At 40.5% G+C, this 18749-nt stretch overlaps 1 protein-coding gene across 4 annotated transcripts; it reads right to left on the minus strand.

The window, feature by feature from the left end:
* Positions 1-231: 231 nt before the first annotated feature.
* Positions 232-17966, minus strand: LOC114353325 (uncharacterized). 4 transcript variants are annotated; one of them, XM_028305280.1, is made up of 14 exons: positions 17731-17966; positions 16774-16866; positions 16431-16587; positions 15528-15736; positions 14261-14404; positions 12188-12343; positions 11505-11582; positions 11144-11301; positions 10843-10977; positions 8504-8620; positions 5972-6022; positions 4862-5032; positions 3753-3956; positions 232-2856 (listed from the first exon to the last, which is right to left on the minus strand). In XM_028305280.1, exons 1-14 carry the CDS (start codon positions 17789-17791, stop codon positions 2623-2625), a joined length of 1968 nt encoding a protein of 655 aa, XP_028161081.1. In that variant the 5' UTR covers positions 17792-17966; the 3' UTR covers positions 232-2622. The 4 variants fall into 4 exon arrangements, with proteins under 4 accessions (XP_028161081.1, XP_028161078.1, XP_028161080.1 ...); XM_028305277.1 differs by having other exon boundaries at positions 12188-12364; positions 17731-17965; XM_028305279.1 differs by lacking the exon at positions 5972-6022 and adding an exon at positions 7587-7629 and having other exon boundaries at positions 8496-8620; positions 12188-12364; positions 17731-17939.
* Positions 17967-18749: the final 783 nt, after the last annotated feature.

Genomic DNA, 18749 nt, shown 5'->3' on the forward strand with positions numbered 1-18749 from the left:
AGTGTATTATTTATACATGTCGCTTTAAAGTATATTGTTTTATTACTATTTAATAAGTTATTTTAGAATACGTGAAAAGAAATAAAAGAACGTATTTAAGAATTTATTTGTTTTATTTGATGTTATATCAATCAAAATGATTAAATATTTTTGTAACATTCAGACGTAATATTCGTGATTAATATTTGTGTAAAACTAATCTACTGTTTTTATATATTTTTTAATTTACAATCAATTACACATATACCAAAATGAGATCATATAAATATATTTTTGTAGAGTACCGTAAAAACATCAATCTTAATTTTATATGGGCACTAAAATAAGCATATGCAGATCCTGGGTGTATCCCACATTTTCATAGAAATTGAAACACACAATGGGAAAAATGGTTTTAACATAATTAATTATATCCTATAAGTGAGAACGTATTCACAATATGGTGCGATAAAGGTGGGATAGGCGGTTTAAGTTCCCTTGTGGCGCTTATAACACTGACTTAAGACAAGGAAATAGTAGGATACACCCCAGTCGATGCAAACAAATACTGACTTATTTTATTACATACGAGAATGAGACGTTATGATGCGCACAAATCATAAGTACTTTTTTACCATTTACATCTATTTTACTGCTTTTTCAAAATATGCCAAATAGGGGACTATTCTCAGATAATTCATTTAAAAATCGGTAATGTATGAGACACTGGCTCATTATCCGTGATGTCGAGTCCCCTATTAACGCATGCATTCGTCATATAAGACGAATATTCACGTTATAAAAGAATATTCGCATTCGCACTGATCAATATAGCATAATCGTATGACACTTTTCTTAACTTGGACTTCGCCATAATTTAATAGTTGATTAAGATCATATAATAAAATATTAAAATCTAGTTCTTCTAAACGCCAACTACATAATAGGTATATGAATATTGTATAATATAATCTAATAACTAAACTAAAGCCTTATAACAGCTCTAGACACTTAGTTGAATAACTATAGAAATTAATCATCTATTGTTCACTAATCATAAAACGGCTATTGCAAACTAACAGCTGTTACATAATAGCTTATATGATAGTTATGTTAGGATCTTCTATCCTCTTTGGTTATATTTACAGTTACTCATTAAAAAGGGTTAGTACTTACTGGTTTTATATTAAAACAAGTACCTGATTCAAGTGTCTTAATGTTAGTATGGTTTTCTTATGCACACAAAATAAGGTCTTACGGCCAAAATCTTAAAACATTGTATCTCGTAGTCGATAGAAAAGTTTTTGAAATAGCCTACATTTTATTTAATATCGAAAATCTAAGTGGCCCTTAGATTCACTATTCCATTAAGATGTTATAAACTTAACATTATCTATTAATAAAAATTTAACAAATTCCGAATTTTTAAACGAAACGATATAAATTAACATGCGTGTAAAATAACATTATATGGATTTCTCTATTTACCAATAAATCGATGATGATAATTTATAGCCCGGGTGCATGATAATAAAAACTTATTTGAGACAGGCAGGACAGTTGTGAACTGCTTTTTCTATTATTTCATAAAATACAATTAACTAAAGGCCGTAATATACGTGCCAGTACTGTGAACGTAGTTACTTTAATGTGTTTTAATAAGATAAACGGCTAGTCAGTCTCTGGCATGCGAGAAGAATGCAAAGATTGGATTTTCTGACATGCAATATGCGTAATCAAGGTGTTACAAACGACATACGTGAGCAATGAACGTACAACCGTAAAGATGAAGGGTTTGCTGCTTACATTTCTGATAAAATATGTTATTCAAATACACTTTAAAACCGTCGGTTGCGCTGGCACATAACTCTAGCGAGAAACACATGCCATCAACTGACATGCAAGTTGCAAGTTACTATTCCATTATACTGGCATATTTATTTTGGCCTATCCCAAGGCGGACGATGCACAAGTTTTCTGTCTGACTAAATTATACAGTTAACTTGTCTAAAATATATGACAGTATTGAACTTATACTAAAAGTTATGTAAAGTCCATTTCTTTGTCAAGCGACTCAATAACGTATACGTCACAACAATCACTGCAGAATTTCATCACCTGTGAGTGTGTCACGCCAACGCCCCATTTCTAGACAAGTATCGCAATCTGTTGTTTGCGTTACCCCCGCAAAACGTTACCTCTTACCAAAAATTTAAATGAATGACTAGAGCACTCAAGTAAATGTACCGAGAGGTGTTTTCACAAGTATTCAAGAAAATAGATTTGACTGAAGGGACTATAATACAGGTATTTTACCTATAATAAAAAATAAAAAAAATGCTACGAGTTCATCTGAATACAAATAAATCGGCATTTTGCTGGGGTTACACATGAATCGGTCATGGCTACGGTATATCATCACAAAAACTTTAAAGAAGAAAGGTGAAAAACAATTCCGCTTAACGTCCTACAAAGAAGATAGTAACCGATAACGATACCTCGTATTCGAGAGCGGACACACATCACAGTTCACTGCATCACTTCCTTGATCATCTCGGGCCATTGTTTCTTGAATTTGGTGCGCCGAGCCATTTTAGTGGCCTTGGCGATGCGCCGCCGGAGCATTTGATTTATGGATCCGAATCAGGAGTCCGAGTCTCTGTTCTCCGTGTCAATCTCGTTGATCTCGACGTGGAAGACGAGGAACTTGTCTGGCTCGCTGTGGCGGTTCTTGATGCGAAGGAAAGCTAATGCCTGGTCGATGGTGAGGTGGAAACAGTCTTGGGAACTGACGTTGAGCGAGTAGTTCTCCAGGTCGCTGTGGGTGGCGCGCGTGTATGAGAGCTTGCGGGAGTTGTTCTGCCCGACTATGGACACCTGGAAATATGATTATACAATGAGGCTATCATTTTTATACTTAACAGTTGGCACCACTGTCACCACTGACGAGTGACAGCAACTTGCTTTACGGTGGCGATATCCTGGTGAGTGTAAATACGATAGTGCTCCTACCGATTCAGCGCTCACCAGTTGGCGTCACAGGCTTAGTTACTTATTTTTCAACGAAAATGATTCCTATGTCGTTTCGAGTTTGACAGTATACTAGAGATGGCCCATAATTAAATCCTATCGACTTATGTATCGATTTTTTTTCTTATTACATTGAATCAATGGTTTTTTTATTATTATTATTTGTTAATTCTTGACGAAGTTGGCTTTCAAATGATAGCATATTTATTCATCAGCTTTAAAATAACAAAAGAGTCCATTAATTCAAGAAGAAAACGTAAGTATAGGAAGTTGAAGCAGAACACACTGTATAAATAGACAGTTTGACACCATACCCCAATAATTCGAAACCACAACTTTTTTAAAAAGACCCTTCATTCTGGTCTTAAAAACTTAATTAATTTTAAATTACCTGTAAATTACGATTTTTGTTCGCATTGTAATTGAAAAAAAGTAGTTTGATTGAGTAGACAAAATAGTGACGTCACTTGCTTGTAGTGCCATACAAAATCTATGGGAGAGTTTCGTTTTGACAGTTTTAAAAAGTATAGATGACCCACGCTGAACTGTCCCACCAAACTCAATGACAGGGGGGCGCTACCATCGTTCAACTATATGGTTTCCAACATGGCAAAAATCTGAACCAGCGATCCGGTATTGACGGTGGCGCCCCACTGTCAATGTCATCGACAGGACAGTCCAGTATTTTGGAACTATACGTCAAATTATTGGTGGTGTGAACATGTCTATTGCGCTCAGCTCACCTCGTAGGTGTAGTGTTTGGCGTGGCACTTGGGCCCGATGTAGGCCACGTGCACGTGCACGCCCCACGCGCGCAAGTCGGCGTCCACGCGCAGCGAGAAGTACTCGTGCAGCGCCGCCACCAGCCACGACTCGTGCTGCTCCGAGTTCACCTTCAGCGAGAACTTGTGCTTGCTGCCCGTCTTGATCATGGCGGGGTGCTTGCTCTGCAGAGAGAGGTGTTGGTAAAACCACTGTCAAGATTGACTACAATGTGATTACACATCATTGGGGACGTCTGGCGGAAAATTGCGCTAGCTAGGGCTAATAAGTAAGCTATTAAGTGGCGTCCTTTTAGCGGTAAGTGCTGTCACTGTCACAAAAATGTATGGGAAACGTCACTTTTGAAGTTTAGCAAACGTGTCCTAGCCGAAAACATGCTAAAGTTTTCGGCGGTTGCCATGGCAATCGCCATTTTGCTAGCAAATTCTAATGGTGCGTCCACATTTGGCGAACGGGCTCGCGCGGCAAACTCGAAATCCTGCTCACTCAAGAGCAGGGTGAGCAGGATGACCAGCAGTGGACGCACCATAAGAATAATAGCAGCCAATAAATACTTGACGTACCACTCTGACGTCTACGCGCATTCACTTTTCCCGCCTTTTCTCGGTGGTTGCAAGTTTGGTGCGGCGCCGCAGCGCACACGCCCCAGATATTTCTATGTAAAACGACGCAGTGATACAGCTCTGGCATCGCTACGCGTCCTGTGTTTTGGCTCTTAATTATTTAGTATTCAGGCCTTAATCTGAAAGTGCTGGTGCAGGCTAACCCGTGGCAGCGGCGCGCAATCGCCGCGCCTCTCACGCCTCGTGGCCGTAGCCGTGCCAGCACGGCTGAGACGAAGACCTATGAAAAACGCTAGAATGGGGAATGCCTTAGCCACTGACAAAGTGCGGTTTGAGTCACTGACCTGGAAGTGCTGGTGCAAGCTATCACGTGGCAGCGGCGCGCGGTCGGCGCAGCCCGGCGCGGGGCAGTTGTAGCGGCGCGCCTCGCACGACGCCTCGTGCGCCGCGCTATGAGACGATGACGTCCGAGTGACGCCAGTGTGGTCGGGGCCTCAGCCACTGACCTGGAAGTGCTGGTGCAGGCTGTCCCTCGGCAGCGGCGCGCGGTCGGCGCAGCCCGGCGCGGGGCAGTTGTAGCGGCGCGCCTCGCACGACGCCTCGTGCGCCGCGCGCCGCCGCAGCCGCACCTCGCGCCCGCAGCCGTGCCGGCACGGGTAGCGAACCATCTCAGCCACCTGCACAACACAAGACTAGAGAGCTCGCACCACGCGTAACACGAGTCCAGTGTGCCTACCATGAGATTACGTTAGGTGTGCTCGCTAGCGACTGCGTAAAAAAATTACATTTAAATGTATGACATATTGTGCAGCGCCGCTAGCGGCTACTTTCAAGAAATAAAATCTTCATAGAATTTTTTGAAGTATTCGCTAGCGAGCTCACATAACGTAAACTCATGGTAGGCACACTGTAGGCCAAAGATGCGCGCCGTGATAACTTTTATCGACGTCAAAATGTATGGGCAAAATCGATTAAATGGTTGTGATAACCGCTTATCGCGGCGCGCATCTTAGGCCTACAGGAGTGAGATAAGGTGCCCGCGACAACTCAGCAACTTGCAAATGAGACCACACACCTATACTCTTTCGCATTCAAACTAGAGACTAGGTAAATTTGATACTAGGTGCACCTATTCCTAGTATTTATTAATACTCGATCCATATACCTAATCCACCTAATACGTAGTAATTTAGCATACTTGACGCGACTAGTGCGGACTACGGCGCGTAATACACGACTACGCATTACGCAATAATAACCTCTATTACTTTGACAGTAGGGTCGGAAATCGTGTAATTTATAAAATACTAGGTGGATCAAGTATTTAAAAAATTGGAATAGGTACCGCCTAGTACTGTAAAATACCTAGTGTGTGGATCTGTTCTAGTAAATACGTCTCATATCTAATTCAAACACCTAAACAGTTGGAAGAGTAGTCGCCAGAAAGCGAAAGGTCGTTCGATTCCCGCCTTAGGCAGTTCGATTTTATCAAGTTGTTTATTTAAAAAAACCGAGGTTTTACGTTGAACACTCGTGAAATTGCGTTAAATATCCCCCACGCCGGACTGTGCCCTCGGCTCCGTCCGCTCCGGGTGTGCCAGCGGCGCTATACTGACCCCCTCCATGGCGCGGTTGCGCACGGACGAGAAGGTGGTCCGGCAGACGGGTGTAATAAGTCGCTATTTAGTGTTTAACAGTAACATAATTATTAATAGTGTCTACAACATAAAGTAGCAGAGTATGCGCTTTAAAAGCATAGTAAGGCAGATTTCGTAAGAATAATTAAAGTAATTTATGTAAATAGATTTTATATCATTATACGTGTAAAACTGGTTGAGAGAAGATGTTTTAATAAACACCTCTGAAGATCATCATTTGGTCATTATTATCTTCGCATGTATATTAATATACATCACCATATTAAAGAAGAACTGAAGAAAGAATACATAATTATGGGCAGCACTCATAAGGTATTTAAAATATCAAAATACAACAACACCTTCGAAATCTTAGCACAATCTCAGTTCGAAATATTTTTATAGCGTCAGTGACATTTACAGGGGGGCGCTGTACAGCATTTTTTCTATGGGGAAATGTCAAAATAACATTAGTTCCGACTTTTGCCACATGCCAAATAACCGTCGGAACCATGATCGAACTTTTTCGCGAAAGTAAAGGAAACGATGCCCATTCAGCCTATTTTGCAAATTTGATAGAAAATACGTAGATTCTGAGACTAAAGTTCGAAGGTTTGCAAGGAAGGCTTAAAATACGTAGATCTACGTATAAAATACGTAGAGTTGGCAACCCTGACTGCGACATCGGCTCCGTCCGCTCCGGGTGTGCCAGCGGCGCTATACTGACCCCCTCCATGGCGCGGTTGCGCACGGACGAGAAGGTGGTCCGGCAGACGGGTGTAATAAGTCGCTATTTAGTGTTTAACAGTAACATAATTATTAATAGTGTCTACAACATAAAGTAGCAGAGTATGCGCTTTAAAAGCATAGTAAGGCAGATTTCGTAAGAATAATTTAAGTAATTTATGTAACTAGATTTTATATCATTATAAGTGGAAAACTGGTTGAGAGAAGATGTTTTAATAAACACCTCTGAAGATCATCATTTGTATTGATTCATCCTCAAGACTCAACATACTTCATGGCGACCCTGCCACTCGAGCCAATGAAATCGTGAAGAAAGAACATGAAATCACATCAAGCAACCCTTTTTACCCTATTGGCGGTCATTATTATCTTCGCATGTATATTAATATACATCACCATATTAAAGAAGAACTGAAGAAAGAATACATAATTATGGGCAGCACTCATAAGGTATTTAAAATATCAAAATACAACAACACCTTCGAAATCTTAGCACAATCTCAGTTCGAAATAATTTTAAAGCGTCAGTGACATTTACAGGGGGGCGCTGTAGAGCATTTTTTCTATGGGGAAATGTCAAAATAACATTAGTTCCGACTTTTGCCACATGCCAAATAACCGTGATCGGAACCATGATCGAACTTTTTCGCGAAAGTAAAGGAAACGATGCCCATTCAGCCTATTTTGCAAATTTGATAGAAAATACGTAGATTCTGAGACTAAAGTTCGAAGGTTTGCAAGGAAGGCTTAAAATACGTAGATCTACGTATAAAATACGTAGAGTTGGCAACCCTGACTGCGACATCGGCTCCGTCCGCTCCGGGTGTGCCAGCGGCGCTATACTGACCCCCTCCATGGCGCGGTTGCGCACGGACGAGAAGGTGGTCCGGCAGACGGGTGTAATAAGTCGCTATTTAGTGTTTAACAGTAACATAATTATTAATAGTGTCTACAACATAAAGTAGCAGAGTATGCGCTTTAAAAGCATAGTAAGGCAGATTTCGTAAGAATAATTTAAGTAATTTATGTAACTAGATTTTATATCATTATAAGTGGAAAACTGGTTGAGAGAAGATGTTTTAATAAACACCTCTGAAGATCATCATTTGTATTGATTCATCCTCAAGACTCAACATACTTCATGGCGACCCTGCCACTCGAGCCAATGAAATCGTGAAGAAAGAACATGAAATCACATCAAGCAACCCTTTTTACCCTATTGGCGGTCATTATTATCTTCGCATGTATATTAATATACATCACCATATTAAAGAAGAACTGAAGAAAGAATACATAATTATGGGCAGCACTCATAAGGTATTTAAAATATCAAAATACAACAACACCTTCGAAATCTTAGCACAATCTCAGTTCGAAATAATTTTAAAGCGTCAGTGACATTTACAGGGGGGCGCTGTACAGCATTTTTTCTATGGGGAAATGTCAAAATAACATTAGTTCCGACTTTTGCCACATGCCAAATAACCGTGATCGGAACCATGATCGAACTTTTTCGCGAAAGTAAAGGAAACGATGCCCATTCAGCCTATTTTGCAAATTTGATAGAAAATACGTAGATTCTGGGACTAAAGTTCGTAGGTTTGCAAGGAAGGCTTAAAATACGTAGATCTACGTAAAAATACGTAGAGTTGGCAACCCTGACTGCGCCATCGGCTCCGTCCGCTCCGGGTGTACCAGCGGCGCTATACTGACCCCCTCCATGGCGCGGTTCCGTACAGACGAGAAAGTGGTCCGGCAGACGGGGCAGGAGGCGAGGCGCGCGCGGCAGCGGCCGCACACCAGGTGCCCGCGCCGGCACTGCGACATCGGCGGCTCCATCCACTCCAGGCACACCGGGCACTCCAGCAGACGAAGCAGGCTCTGGAGTTTTGCACAAATTGTTATGGAAGAAGTGTATGCCATTTTAGGTATAACCACAGAATAATAATAATTACTACGTACAGAAGTTTTACTTCGCGAAGGTATTTAAAAAAATGTATGCTCAATGTCATCTATACTTATAATAAATCTGTAGAAAGGTCAATTCTGTACATGAAATATATTTTCAAAATAACTATCAGGGGGTGATTAGTGATCGATACTGATGCCAAAAATGCAATCAGTAAAATTTTGTCTGTCTGTCTGTCTGTATGTTCCTTATAGAAACAAAAACTACTCGACAGATTTTAACGAAACTTGGTACAATTATTCTTCATACTCCTGGGCAGGTTATAGTATACTTAAGAATTCCCACGGGAACAGGAATTAGCGGGAAAATCCTTTTGTATGCAAAATCTAAACCGCTTAAGTTAGACGCTTGAAATTTGGCATGCAGGTACCTTAGTAAACTTAAAGCTTAGTAACAACAGGATATTGTAAAATTCCCGCGGGAACAGGAGTTAGCGGGAAAATCCTTTTGTATGAAAAATCTAAACCGCTTAAGTTAGACGCTTGAAATTTGGCATGCAGGTACCTTAGTAAACTTAAAGCTTAGTTACAACAGGATATTGCAAAATTCCCACGGGATCGGGAGTTAGCGGGAAAAAACATTTGTATGAAAAAATCTAAACCGCGTAAGATAGATGAAGGGGGTAAAACGGGATCTACGCGTACGAAGTCGCGGGCGGCCGCTAGTTAACAATATGGTGTAATTTAGCTTGTCTCAAGAGTGAAGCACCATTTTGTTGACAAACGTCAGTGATCGGTACTTCGCCGAAGCTATAGGGCGGACTTCGGTAAAATGATGTGACGTGAGGTGCCAGAAGAAACTGAGTCATAGCAGACTTATCAACTCTGATAGGGATCAACACCTTATCGTCTTTCGTGCGCTGTCATCACTTTTCGGGAGTTGTCAAACGCGAAGCGAGGCGTTTGCGGTACGGTGCGGAAGTGTGCGTTGCAGTATGGAGTTTCATACAAATAATACTAACCGCCTCGAGTTAATACGGTAATGATCCTTTTTCGAGTTGATAAGTGTGCTACGTCCTTAAGGGCTTCTGCAAATTAGAAACGTGAGGAAGTGCTGCAGTGACGCCTCTGTGGCGCAATTGCCGCAGCAGTCAGTCGCAGCGCCAATACCGTGACGTACATTGCGCTTCTAGAAATTTTATGTAAACTAGAAGTGGCGCAGTGACGCTACTTCAACGTCTTCGCCTTCACGTATTTAATTTGATGGCGCATAATTTAAACAAAACCTTCATTTTATGTCATACGGTTGGAAATGACATGCCGAAAAGCTAAAAATTAGTAAGCAGCTTGCGAGCGCCGTTAAGCTGCTACAAGAACCGGCGCGCAACTACTCCAGGTGACGCCGTGCAGCATTGACGACTCCGGTGAAATGGAGACTCAACGGCTCTTAGCGACGCTTGAAATCTCATGAAAACTACGCTTTACCGCGCCTCAATAAGTCTGTACTAGCAGGCCTGTTCATCTCCGCGAGTTTGCATCGAAAACAAAACACGCGCGACTAACCCTCCTGAGATACCAAATCGACAGGAAAATCACGAGCGAGTATTGACGCACGCACGTATTCTTCGCCCATTTGCATTGTAAAGACAATAAACCATATGTAAAAATTAATACTCTGCAGTATTTTTAACTGCCTGAATAATATTAGAAACACAAAATATAATTCATGCTTATTCATGTATTTCCTCCGCCATTTTTCGCAGTTTGGCACCTCACGTCACACATCATTTTACCGAAGTCGGCCCTATGTCTTCGGCGCAGTACCGATCACTGACGTTTGTCAACAAAATGGTGCTTGACTCTTGATACAGGCTAAATTACACCATATTGTTAATGACATTGAGCATACATTTCTTTAAATACCTTCGCGAAGTAAAACTTCTGTATGTAGTACTTATTATTATTCCGTGATATGGTTTCGATCCCTTTTCGGGTTGATAAGTGTGCTGCGTCCTTAAGGGCTCCTGCAAATTAGAAACGTGAGGAAGTGCTGGAGTGACGCCTCTGTGACGTGCATTGCGCTTCTAGAAATTTTATGAAAACAAAAAGTGACGTGTCGAGCGCCAAAATGTCGTGCCGTTGTCGTTGAACTTCTGCAACTGAAGTAGGTACGTTGGACTTATCTGGAAACACACCTGATTGAATTCCTTAACGGTGACGGGCTCTCCTTCTTCTGGAGCAGTGAAGGAGTTGCTTGCTTCCCTCTTTCTCTTTCGCTCCGGGCTTTGCAGCCCATCAGTAGCATCCACTTCATTTGTAGCTGCAGCTCCCTAAAATAGATTGAAAATGTATTGTTTTAACTTCCAATTATTACAATAAAGTAGTTTAAAAAGCTGGATTAGACTTATGGGGCGTGTAAAAGCGCTTTAAAAGCCTATTTGCAGAAACAAATATTTTTTGACGTCACGGCGTGTCAATGGAGTGGTTAGCGGTTACCTCGTTGAGAACCACGACGGAGCTAACGACATTGTCGTTGTTATTGTTGTTGTTTTCCTCGGCCGTGGCGTTTGCTTCCGTCTCATCGGGTGCGTCTATTTCGACGATTTCTTCTTCTAACGAGACGCCTCCATTTGAAGAGTTGTTTGATATTTCCACTGCAAAATAGATGAATAGATGGATAAATACTATTAATTCACACCACACAATATAAGAAAATAAAGAAATACACAAAAGAAACGACACCATTGAGGCGGTCTTACGCTATGAAAATTTAAAACAAATGAATGTAATTATTTATCTGCTTCTGCACCTGTACTTTATTTTAATTTAATTATGGTAAAGGTATGAATTAATTTACCATCAATAGGCTCGTCTGATGCGTCAGCGATAACTTCGGCTTCGGCAGCGGGGGTGGTGGTGTTGGTTTCAGGGACATCTGAAATAGAAGGATATTTGAAGTAACAAATTATAAGACATACCCAACTATTGTCCTGCCTGAGACTGATAAATGGACTATCATCTCTCGGTCGGTTTGGCCGCCAATGACTGAATCTCATAAACTAGTGAAGGCAGTGTCGTGGAGTATCAACTACCAAAAGTTACACACCATGATTTACTTTAGTTATCACTATTCAGTTGCAGCGTGTTTTGAAGTAATTCACTTTTCTCGGGCGGGCCAAAAGCGTGCGCAAACCAGATCTAGCCCGTAAGCTGGACGTCGTCTCCCATAATAAGACAATAATATAACCTATTGATTTATAAAGTTAGATCAACAAAGTATCACAGAATAGGGACCCAAATTGGTGTAGTGTGTGACGGTACTTGAAGGAATAATAACATCGTGGTAGAATAAGATGATTCCGCCCACCATATGGATCATTCATTCGATGCTCCAATCAGCCTATGATCTCGGCCGGTGCAACCCGGTCGTAACGTCAGGCAAATACAGGTGATATTTTATTATTACCCAACTGCGTTTAAAACCTGTTTAAAATAATCAAATGATGCAATACGAAAGTTTAAAAATAATTATCACCTCACCTTCAATCTCGACGACAGGAATCGGCGGCGGCGGCGGCGGCGGCGGCGCGGCCGGCATCGTGAACAGCTGGCGCGTCTCGCCGGCCGCGGGCGCCGTGCTCTGCCGAAGCGCGCGTGTCCCGCCCGAAGCTTGCACCTGCTCCGGCCGCGCGCTTGCTGCACTTAACATCCACCGCTCTGTACCACACGCCTTCGTCAGTCAACACCATAAAGGTACAAGTCCAAAGCAGGGTACTCATCTAGCCGTGTATCATGTAATGTATCAAATACTGTATCAAGTCAGTACATAGGCACGAGCCCGCTGCGAGCTGCTCGCGCGAGGTTCGCAGGGAGATCGCAGCGACCCGCCAAGTGGCGGCATCATTGCGAGCACAAAGGCGGCTCGCAGTAGATACGCGATGACCGTGGACGAGACGTACTCACTTGAAGGTTGGATACGTTACATGCTACGTTACGTGATACATGGCAGGTGAGTACCATCTTGGACTTGTACCTTAAAGTTCATATACCTAGCGGAATAGGGCAACGAACAATCGCTCAGTCGAGCGAGCGAGTTGTCACTAGCAGCGACACTGCGTGATAAAAAGAGATGCGTAATGCGACGTCACAGAACCGTTTGTGTAACTATTTGACAGTTCGTTAGCACACATTGGCACGCAAAAAATTTGAGCTCAGACATTCTTTACAGATTTTACGTGAGTGAAATCGCAGATGTTTATGAGAAATGATGTTTCAGAAACGTGGAGACTGGTTCAGTGATTGATTATTATTGTACAAAACAGTGAAATAATGCTGAAAACTGACACACAAATGACATCATGAAATCGGTTTCGTTTGACAGTTCGTGGTTGTTGGTCTATTCCGAAGGAATACACAATGGTGGTTCACAATGGTGGTTCAAAACTAGACCACCTGTCTCAGACCCAACCTTGCAACACATACACACATAATCACACATTGAGCACTAAAGTTGACGTTTAATGTGGAAACAGCATTTTAAACTATACCCCGCTCCAAACAATGGTCTAGAGCTGCTGCAGCAGTTATAGTCTGGTCTGTGAGCACGTAGAATTTTGTCACGCTCGCACACTCACTGCGGGCGCCCGTCGCACAGTCGCGACAGCAATATAACGCGCGAGCGATAAGGATGGGTAGCTTGGGGTCATTAGACAAAATTCTACGTGCTCACAGACCAGACTATAGAACACTGAAGCAGCATTTTCATTTCTGCTAGCGACTAGCGTGCAGAGCTGTAAGAACTGAATACGTTACTGCGAACGTCACGAGTCACCAATATTTCTTTCTATACATTCAATATCAAAAACCGGCCAAGTGCGAGTCGGGCTCGCGCACAAAGGGTTCCGTAGCAGCAAATATAATAAACTTATTATGTCAATTTATACACCTGGTGAATGGAGCCTAAACTCTCCCGATATTTTGCCTTGTACTTTTATGTATGAATATTAATTTTATATATGTATTTATAAATATTCCGAGCTAAAGAGGTGGCAAAAGCAATGGCAAACAAACCACAATCAATAGTATTCGGTTGTCGCTGAACACTTGGAAACTGAATACATGACTCCGATAGATACGGAAACAAGGCTTTTACATATATTTTTTGCGATTTTCCTAGAACACCAACAAGACTATCGTACACACGCAGTATTCCATTAATGTAATAAATACAACTCCAGTGCCCCACTAATCCCACGTCACCGTCATAAATTACTTGAAGGTGCGTCTCATTTTTAGGTACAGGTTCAATCAGTTCAGGGTGTTGAAATAATTCTAGCTCACGCGGTCTAAATGATGTGCACCGAAGTAACTTTTCATGAAATGCGCGAACCACATCATCTTCGATATAGTTATTATAATTCAGAATGTAGGAAAACGTATTATCTAAAGTATCCATTGTTAGATGATATACAATAACCGTTTTTGCCATTTTGGCTACGGAACCCTAAAAATACAAATTACTTGTATGTAATTTTAAAATTTTGGAATAAGACTGTCTAACTCTAAGTTGACATGTTATTATTTATTATTATTAAAAAGAAAAAGACAACGAACCGCATCTATGGCTGTCCCAGCTCACTGTGCTGCGGCTATTTTGAAGCCTCTTCAGCGCCAGTTGGGCCCTGTTCTTCGTCAAGGTCAGGTGGGTCACTTCTGGCGTACTCGTCGACGCAAATACAGGATTACGCGTTGTGGTTGCTAAAAAGGCCGTAAAATACCTTAATCGTAGGTATATGAACGTTAAATTTTGAATAAACTTGACCAAATCGAATTGCCTAAGGTGGGAATCTAACTCATGACCTTTCCCCTTGCCGGACGACTGCGCACACCATCTGAGCTGCATAAACACATTCCCACCTTAGGCAATGCGATTTTTTTCAAGTTTATTTAAAATTTACTTTGAGACTCTTAACGCTAGAAAATTTTAATAGCTAAATGCCGTTAATTTTATTGATTGGAAAAAAATTATGATGTGACGATATCAATTCATCACTTGGTTAACTAAGAGTGGTAAAGACAAACTGAGAGTTTTTGAATTTAAGAGCAATGAGATTGTTTAGTTTGCTGGTGAGCTATTTTTAAATATTGTAATGACAAAGTAGGATGTATCACAAAGGTTCTATTTCAGAGTTAAAATGGAATCTATTAGTTTATAAATGTGGCGCCTGTTTTTATTAGTTGGACCTGGGCACACAGGTTGTTTGATTTGTTAGTAAGCATTATGAACTTGAAGAGAGCTGTATATTATAAGTAAGTAAGCCATGTTGCAAATCTAGAATAAATTTTAATGGTTGTATTAATGATTATGTAATAATGTCGTGTGCCCCGTGACGTTCGCAGTGGCAAAGCAAAACAAAGCAACCACCACTAAAAAGTAGCTTTTAGAAGCTAATATGATACAATGAATGTTGTTAGATCAAGTCATTCAAGAAAACTTTCCAGATAAAAAAGCCAAAATAAGAATTTTAAAATTTTTCAAGTTTTGAAAAAGCCACTTTTTGACATCCGCAGTAGAGGGCATACACACCTTATAGTGTAACCAGCTTAGACAATTTTTGCTGGGTTTTGAAATAAGAAACTGAAGAGACAACGATAAAATAAAAGCTGCATGCACAAGACACTGGTTGTCGTCCCCTGCATTAGATGAAAAATATCTAACGCCCATATTCACAAACGATACTTGCTTAAGTGAAGCAGTAAATCGAACGTACAGCGTTGAATAGAGCTTTGTGATTAGTTGGTATGTCACCCTGTGCGTCCACGCGCACTGTCAGACCTCATAGCAATATTTGTGAAAACGGACGTAAATGTCAACACTTACCACGCGTCGCCGTACCGGCATTGGCGGCGCGGTTCTGCCGTGGGAGAATCTTGGTGAGCTTCTTGAAAGCGAACAGCCGTTGCATGTTCTCAGCGGGCGTAGGGCGCACCTCGCGAAGTTCTGCGGCCGGCGTGTGGATCACAGAGCGCATCGGCATCGGGAACGGCTGGCTTATTGGCTGGATGTCCAGCATCCTGGCACCGCATGTGCTGTAAAGAGTTAGGTCGAAAATGGCCTGAATGAGGGGTATCGTTTTAGCGCTCACCAGTTTGCGCCACTGTAGAGTAAGGTCCTGTCACTTGCTAGTAGCGAAGACAGTGGCGTCAACTTGTGAGCGCTAAAGTGGTAGGAGGACTATCGCATTTGCACTCATCAAGATGGCGCCACTGTAGAGTAAGGTCCTGTCAATCGCCAGGGGTGCCAACTGTTAAGTATAAAAACGAGGGCCGAACCATCCTTTTCTCGAAGCAATGAGGGCTATTGCTTCGAGAAAAGGATGGTACGGCCGTGCCGCTTTTTTGCTCGACTTGGTGGGGGCACGGCAGATAAATGTATCCGTGGCCAACCAGAAAATTACTTGAGCACATGGACTGCAAAGAGATATAAATGTAGCTAATCTGGAAATCTTTGGGGACGGCCTATGTTCAGCAGTGGAGGTCCTGTGGCTCAAATACTGATGTTATCCTTGGACGTTTTACACTGCGCCGCCTAAACCGAAACTAAGTAAAGCCTGCATTATGGGTACCATAAAATAGATAAAAACATTTAGTACTCTCTAAAACACAAATGTATGAGCAAAGCAGTTGGTCATCAAAGGTCAGATTGTTTTTATAGTGAATTCGCTTTAGCTTTTATCATTCAAGTTAAAAAAAAACAAAGATATTATATTACAGAAATACTTACTGTGTTCCAGCAATCGGTTTATGAGCATGAGCATGAGTATGTGTATGAGTGTGTGTGTGCGTGTGTAATGGCCAGTATAAGTCTCTCTCTTGCTTCACTTGGACCCTTTGAACCGGTATAATCGGTGATGTTGGCAGTGTAGGCAGCTGTTGTAGACCTGAATTAAAAAAATATTAGTGTAAATATTGTAATTTTAATGAAGCAAAACAATATTTAATTTTAAACTTTCATGATGCATACATCAGGCAAATACAGGTAATATTCAGTATTACCTGCATATCGCGTTAAAACCTGTTTAAATTAACAAAACAATATTACGGTTGAGAAAGAAGTTTACACTTACCACTAGTACCAGGCATATCTGCAACGCTGGTCCGATTCTCGTAGGTTGTCCTCAACAGCATATTCACTTCTGACATATGAGGATCTTCGTCATCTGTAACATTTTTAACATCCCTCTTTAATCTTAATTATAGTCATTTTTGCCTCTAAGAAGTGGTCAAAAATAATTAAGTCTTTTTGTCAGCTTATTGACTAGTACAAGAAATTTAGTCAAGAATTATGTAGAATACAAGCATGCAAGCTAGGCAAGTGAAGTTCATACTATGTAGGTAGGTATTTTGTGTTTTAAATACTCATACACTTTGAGCCTTCTTTCAATAGGTAAAATAAAGAAACATTGTTTTGAAATATCATAAAAATTATGTCAATTGATTGCTGGTAACAAAATGAACTGCATATTATGGGTGTATCTAACCACCACAACATGTCTTTTAAGTACAGACATATACTCTATCTTTACTAACATCATTACAATTTTTTAACAATATCTGCTCACAGTTTTTCTAAGTTTTACATCTACCTTTTCATCAGTTCTATGTGTGGGTAGTACACATAGAAACTGATTAGTCTATTATTTTTTTAAATACTAAAAAAGTAAAGAAAATAATCCTCAACCCTCTAACCAAACAAAATGTCTTCAGAACAACAAAATCGATTTTATGATAGGTAGGTACTTCACATGAACTCAATAAACATCAAATATTGTTTTAGTTACTAACTAGCAGTAATTTAAGTGTAAAAATGTTATTAATCGATAAATATTACGGAAAATGGGTACCTATTTTACTAAAATAATTTGTGTCAAAATTTTAATACCATTTTTCCAACCCTCATCCCTCCCAAGCTTAATTATTATCCATTCATATTCCCATAGCGTTTTTAATTCAATGTAAGATATTTAAGTAAGTAAATTTGAAAATTTAATGCCAATAAATACGCATTTATGCATAATACGCACCAGAACTCCATGGGTACTCGGTTATACCAAGAGATTTTTTCAAATGCTCTTTTCTGCTCATTCTAGTTCTAAACTATTATTGATTACTTTCTAAATATAAAACGCTGGATATTTGAACACCAATGTAAGATATTTAATACAAAATTGGCACCTCGGCAAAAAGAAAAATTGAGATCCCAAAATACCTATCCGTGCAAAATACAGAAAATTGATTGATGCAGCAAATTGACATTTGACGTTTTGTTTTGTTGTTGTTCAGTTGTTGTCATGATGCTCTATGGTTGTTGTGTTCTACCACACCACAGAAAATAAATAATGCACGAAAAATGAGCGTATGAGCTCCATGAAGCTACAGATAAAAATGGAGGGCAAAGTTGGAACAAAACTTGAGTCAAATACCTACTTATATCTATCTCGCTCTCTGTGGCCCTACCTCTCTTTTTAGTGTGAACTGTAGTATTGCTATCTTCTTATTTAAATCTCCTTGTAAATTCTTCGAAATAGCCAATTCACTAACCAAATAAGAAGTTAAATAAATAAATAATTAATATTTGTAACTTAGATTACCTAGTTAAATAAAAAATCACAAAATTGTCGGCCATTTAGGCTTAATGTGTTGGCAAATCAGGGAATTACAATCCCAATTTCTGAGGTATCGGTAATGTGGCAACATCGGCCGAATCCGGCCCATCATGGCGGTTGTTTACTATGCAGTTGATTTCGATTCTTGAAATAACACCATTTTATAAAATAATTGGTCACATCATCATAACGTGATCAATTTTACGATTTGGCCACGATATAAATGCATATTAGTGTTAAATTTGACTTATTACTTATTAATCAATAAACTTAAATGAGAAAAATTCAATAAAAATAAAGAAAAGATACCAATTGAAATAATTATAAAATTATTTGTTTTCACCCGGTGTAAACACCCACGGGTGGAATGAAACGGGTTTTTATTGGGTTTTTACCCTCATGTGGGTTTTTACCCGGGTGGAAACCCATCTCTGGGC

This window comes from Ostrinia furnacalis, unplaced genomic scaffold, assembly GCF_004193835.3.
Source record: "Ostrinia furnacalis isolate ACB-3 unplaced genomic scaffold, ASM419383v2 OfSCF1653, whole genome shotgun sequence".
NCBI lineage: Eukaryota > Metazoa > Arthropoda > Insecta > Lepidoptera > Crambidae > Ostrinia > Ostrinia furnacalis.

What these genes read in the sequence shown, in the direction of transcription:
- LOC114353325 (XM_028305277.1), bottom strand. Translation starts at nt 17,791, where the DNA reads ATGAGCAGAAAAGAGCATTTGAAAAAATCTCTTGGTATAACCGAGTAC. An exon ending in TGCCGGTACGGCGACGCGTG is followed by an intron (nt 14,405 to 15,527) that starts GTAAGTGTTGAC and finishes CGGCCTTTTTAG; the next exon opens with CAACCACAACGCGTAATCCT. An exon ending in CCGTCGTGGTTCTCAACGAG is followed by an intron (nt 10,978 to 11,143) that starts GTAACCGCTAAC and finishes AATCTATTTTAG; the next exon opens with GGAGCTGCAGCTACAAATGA.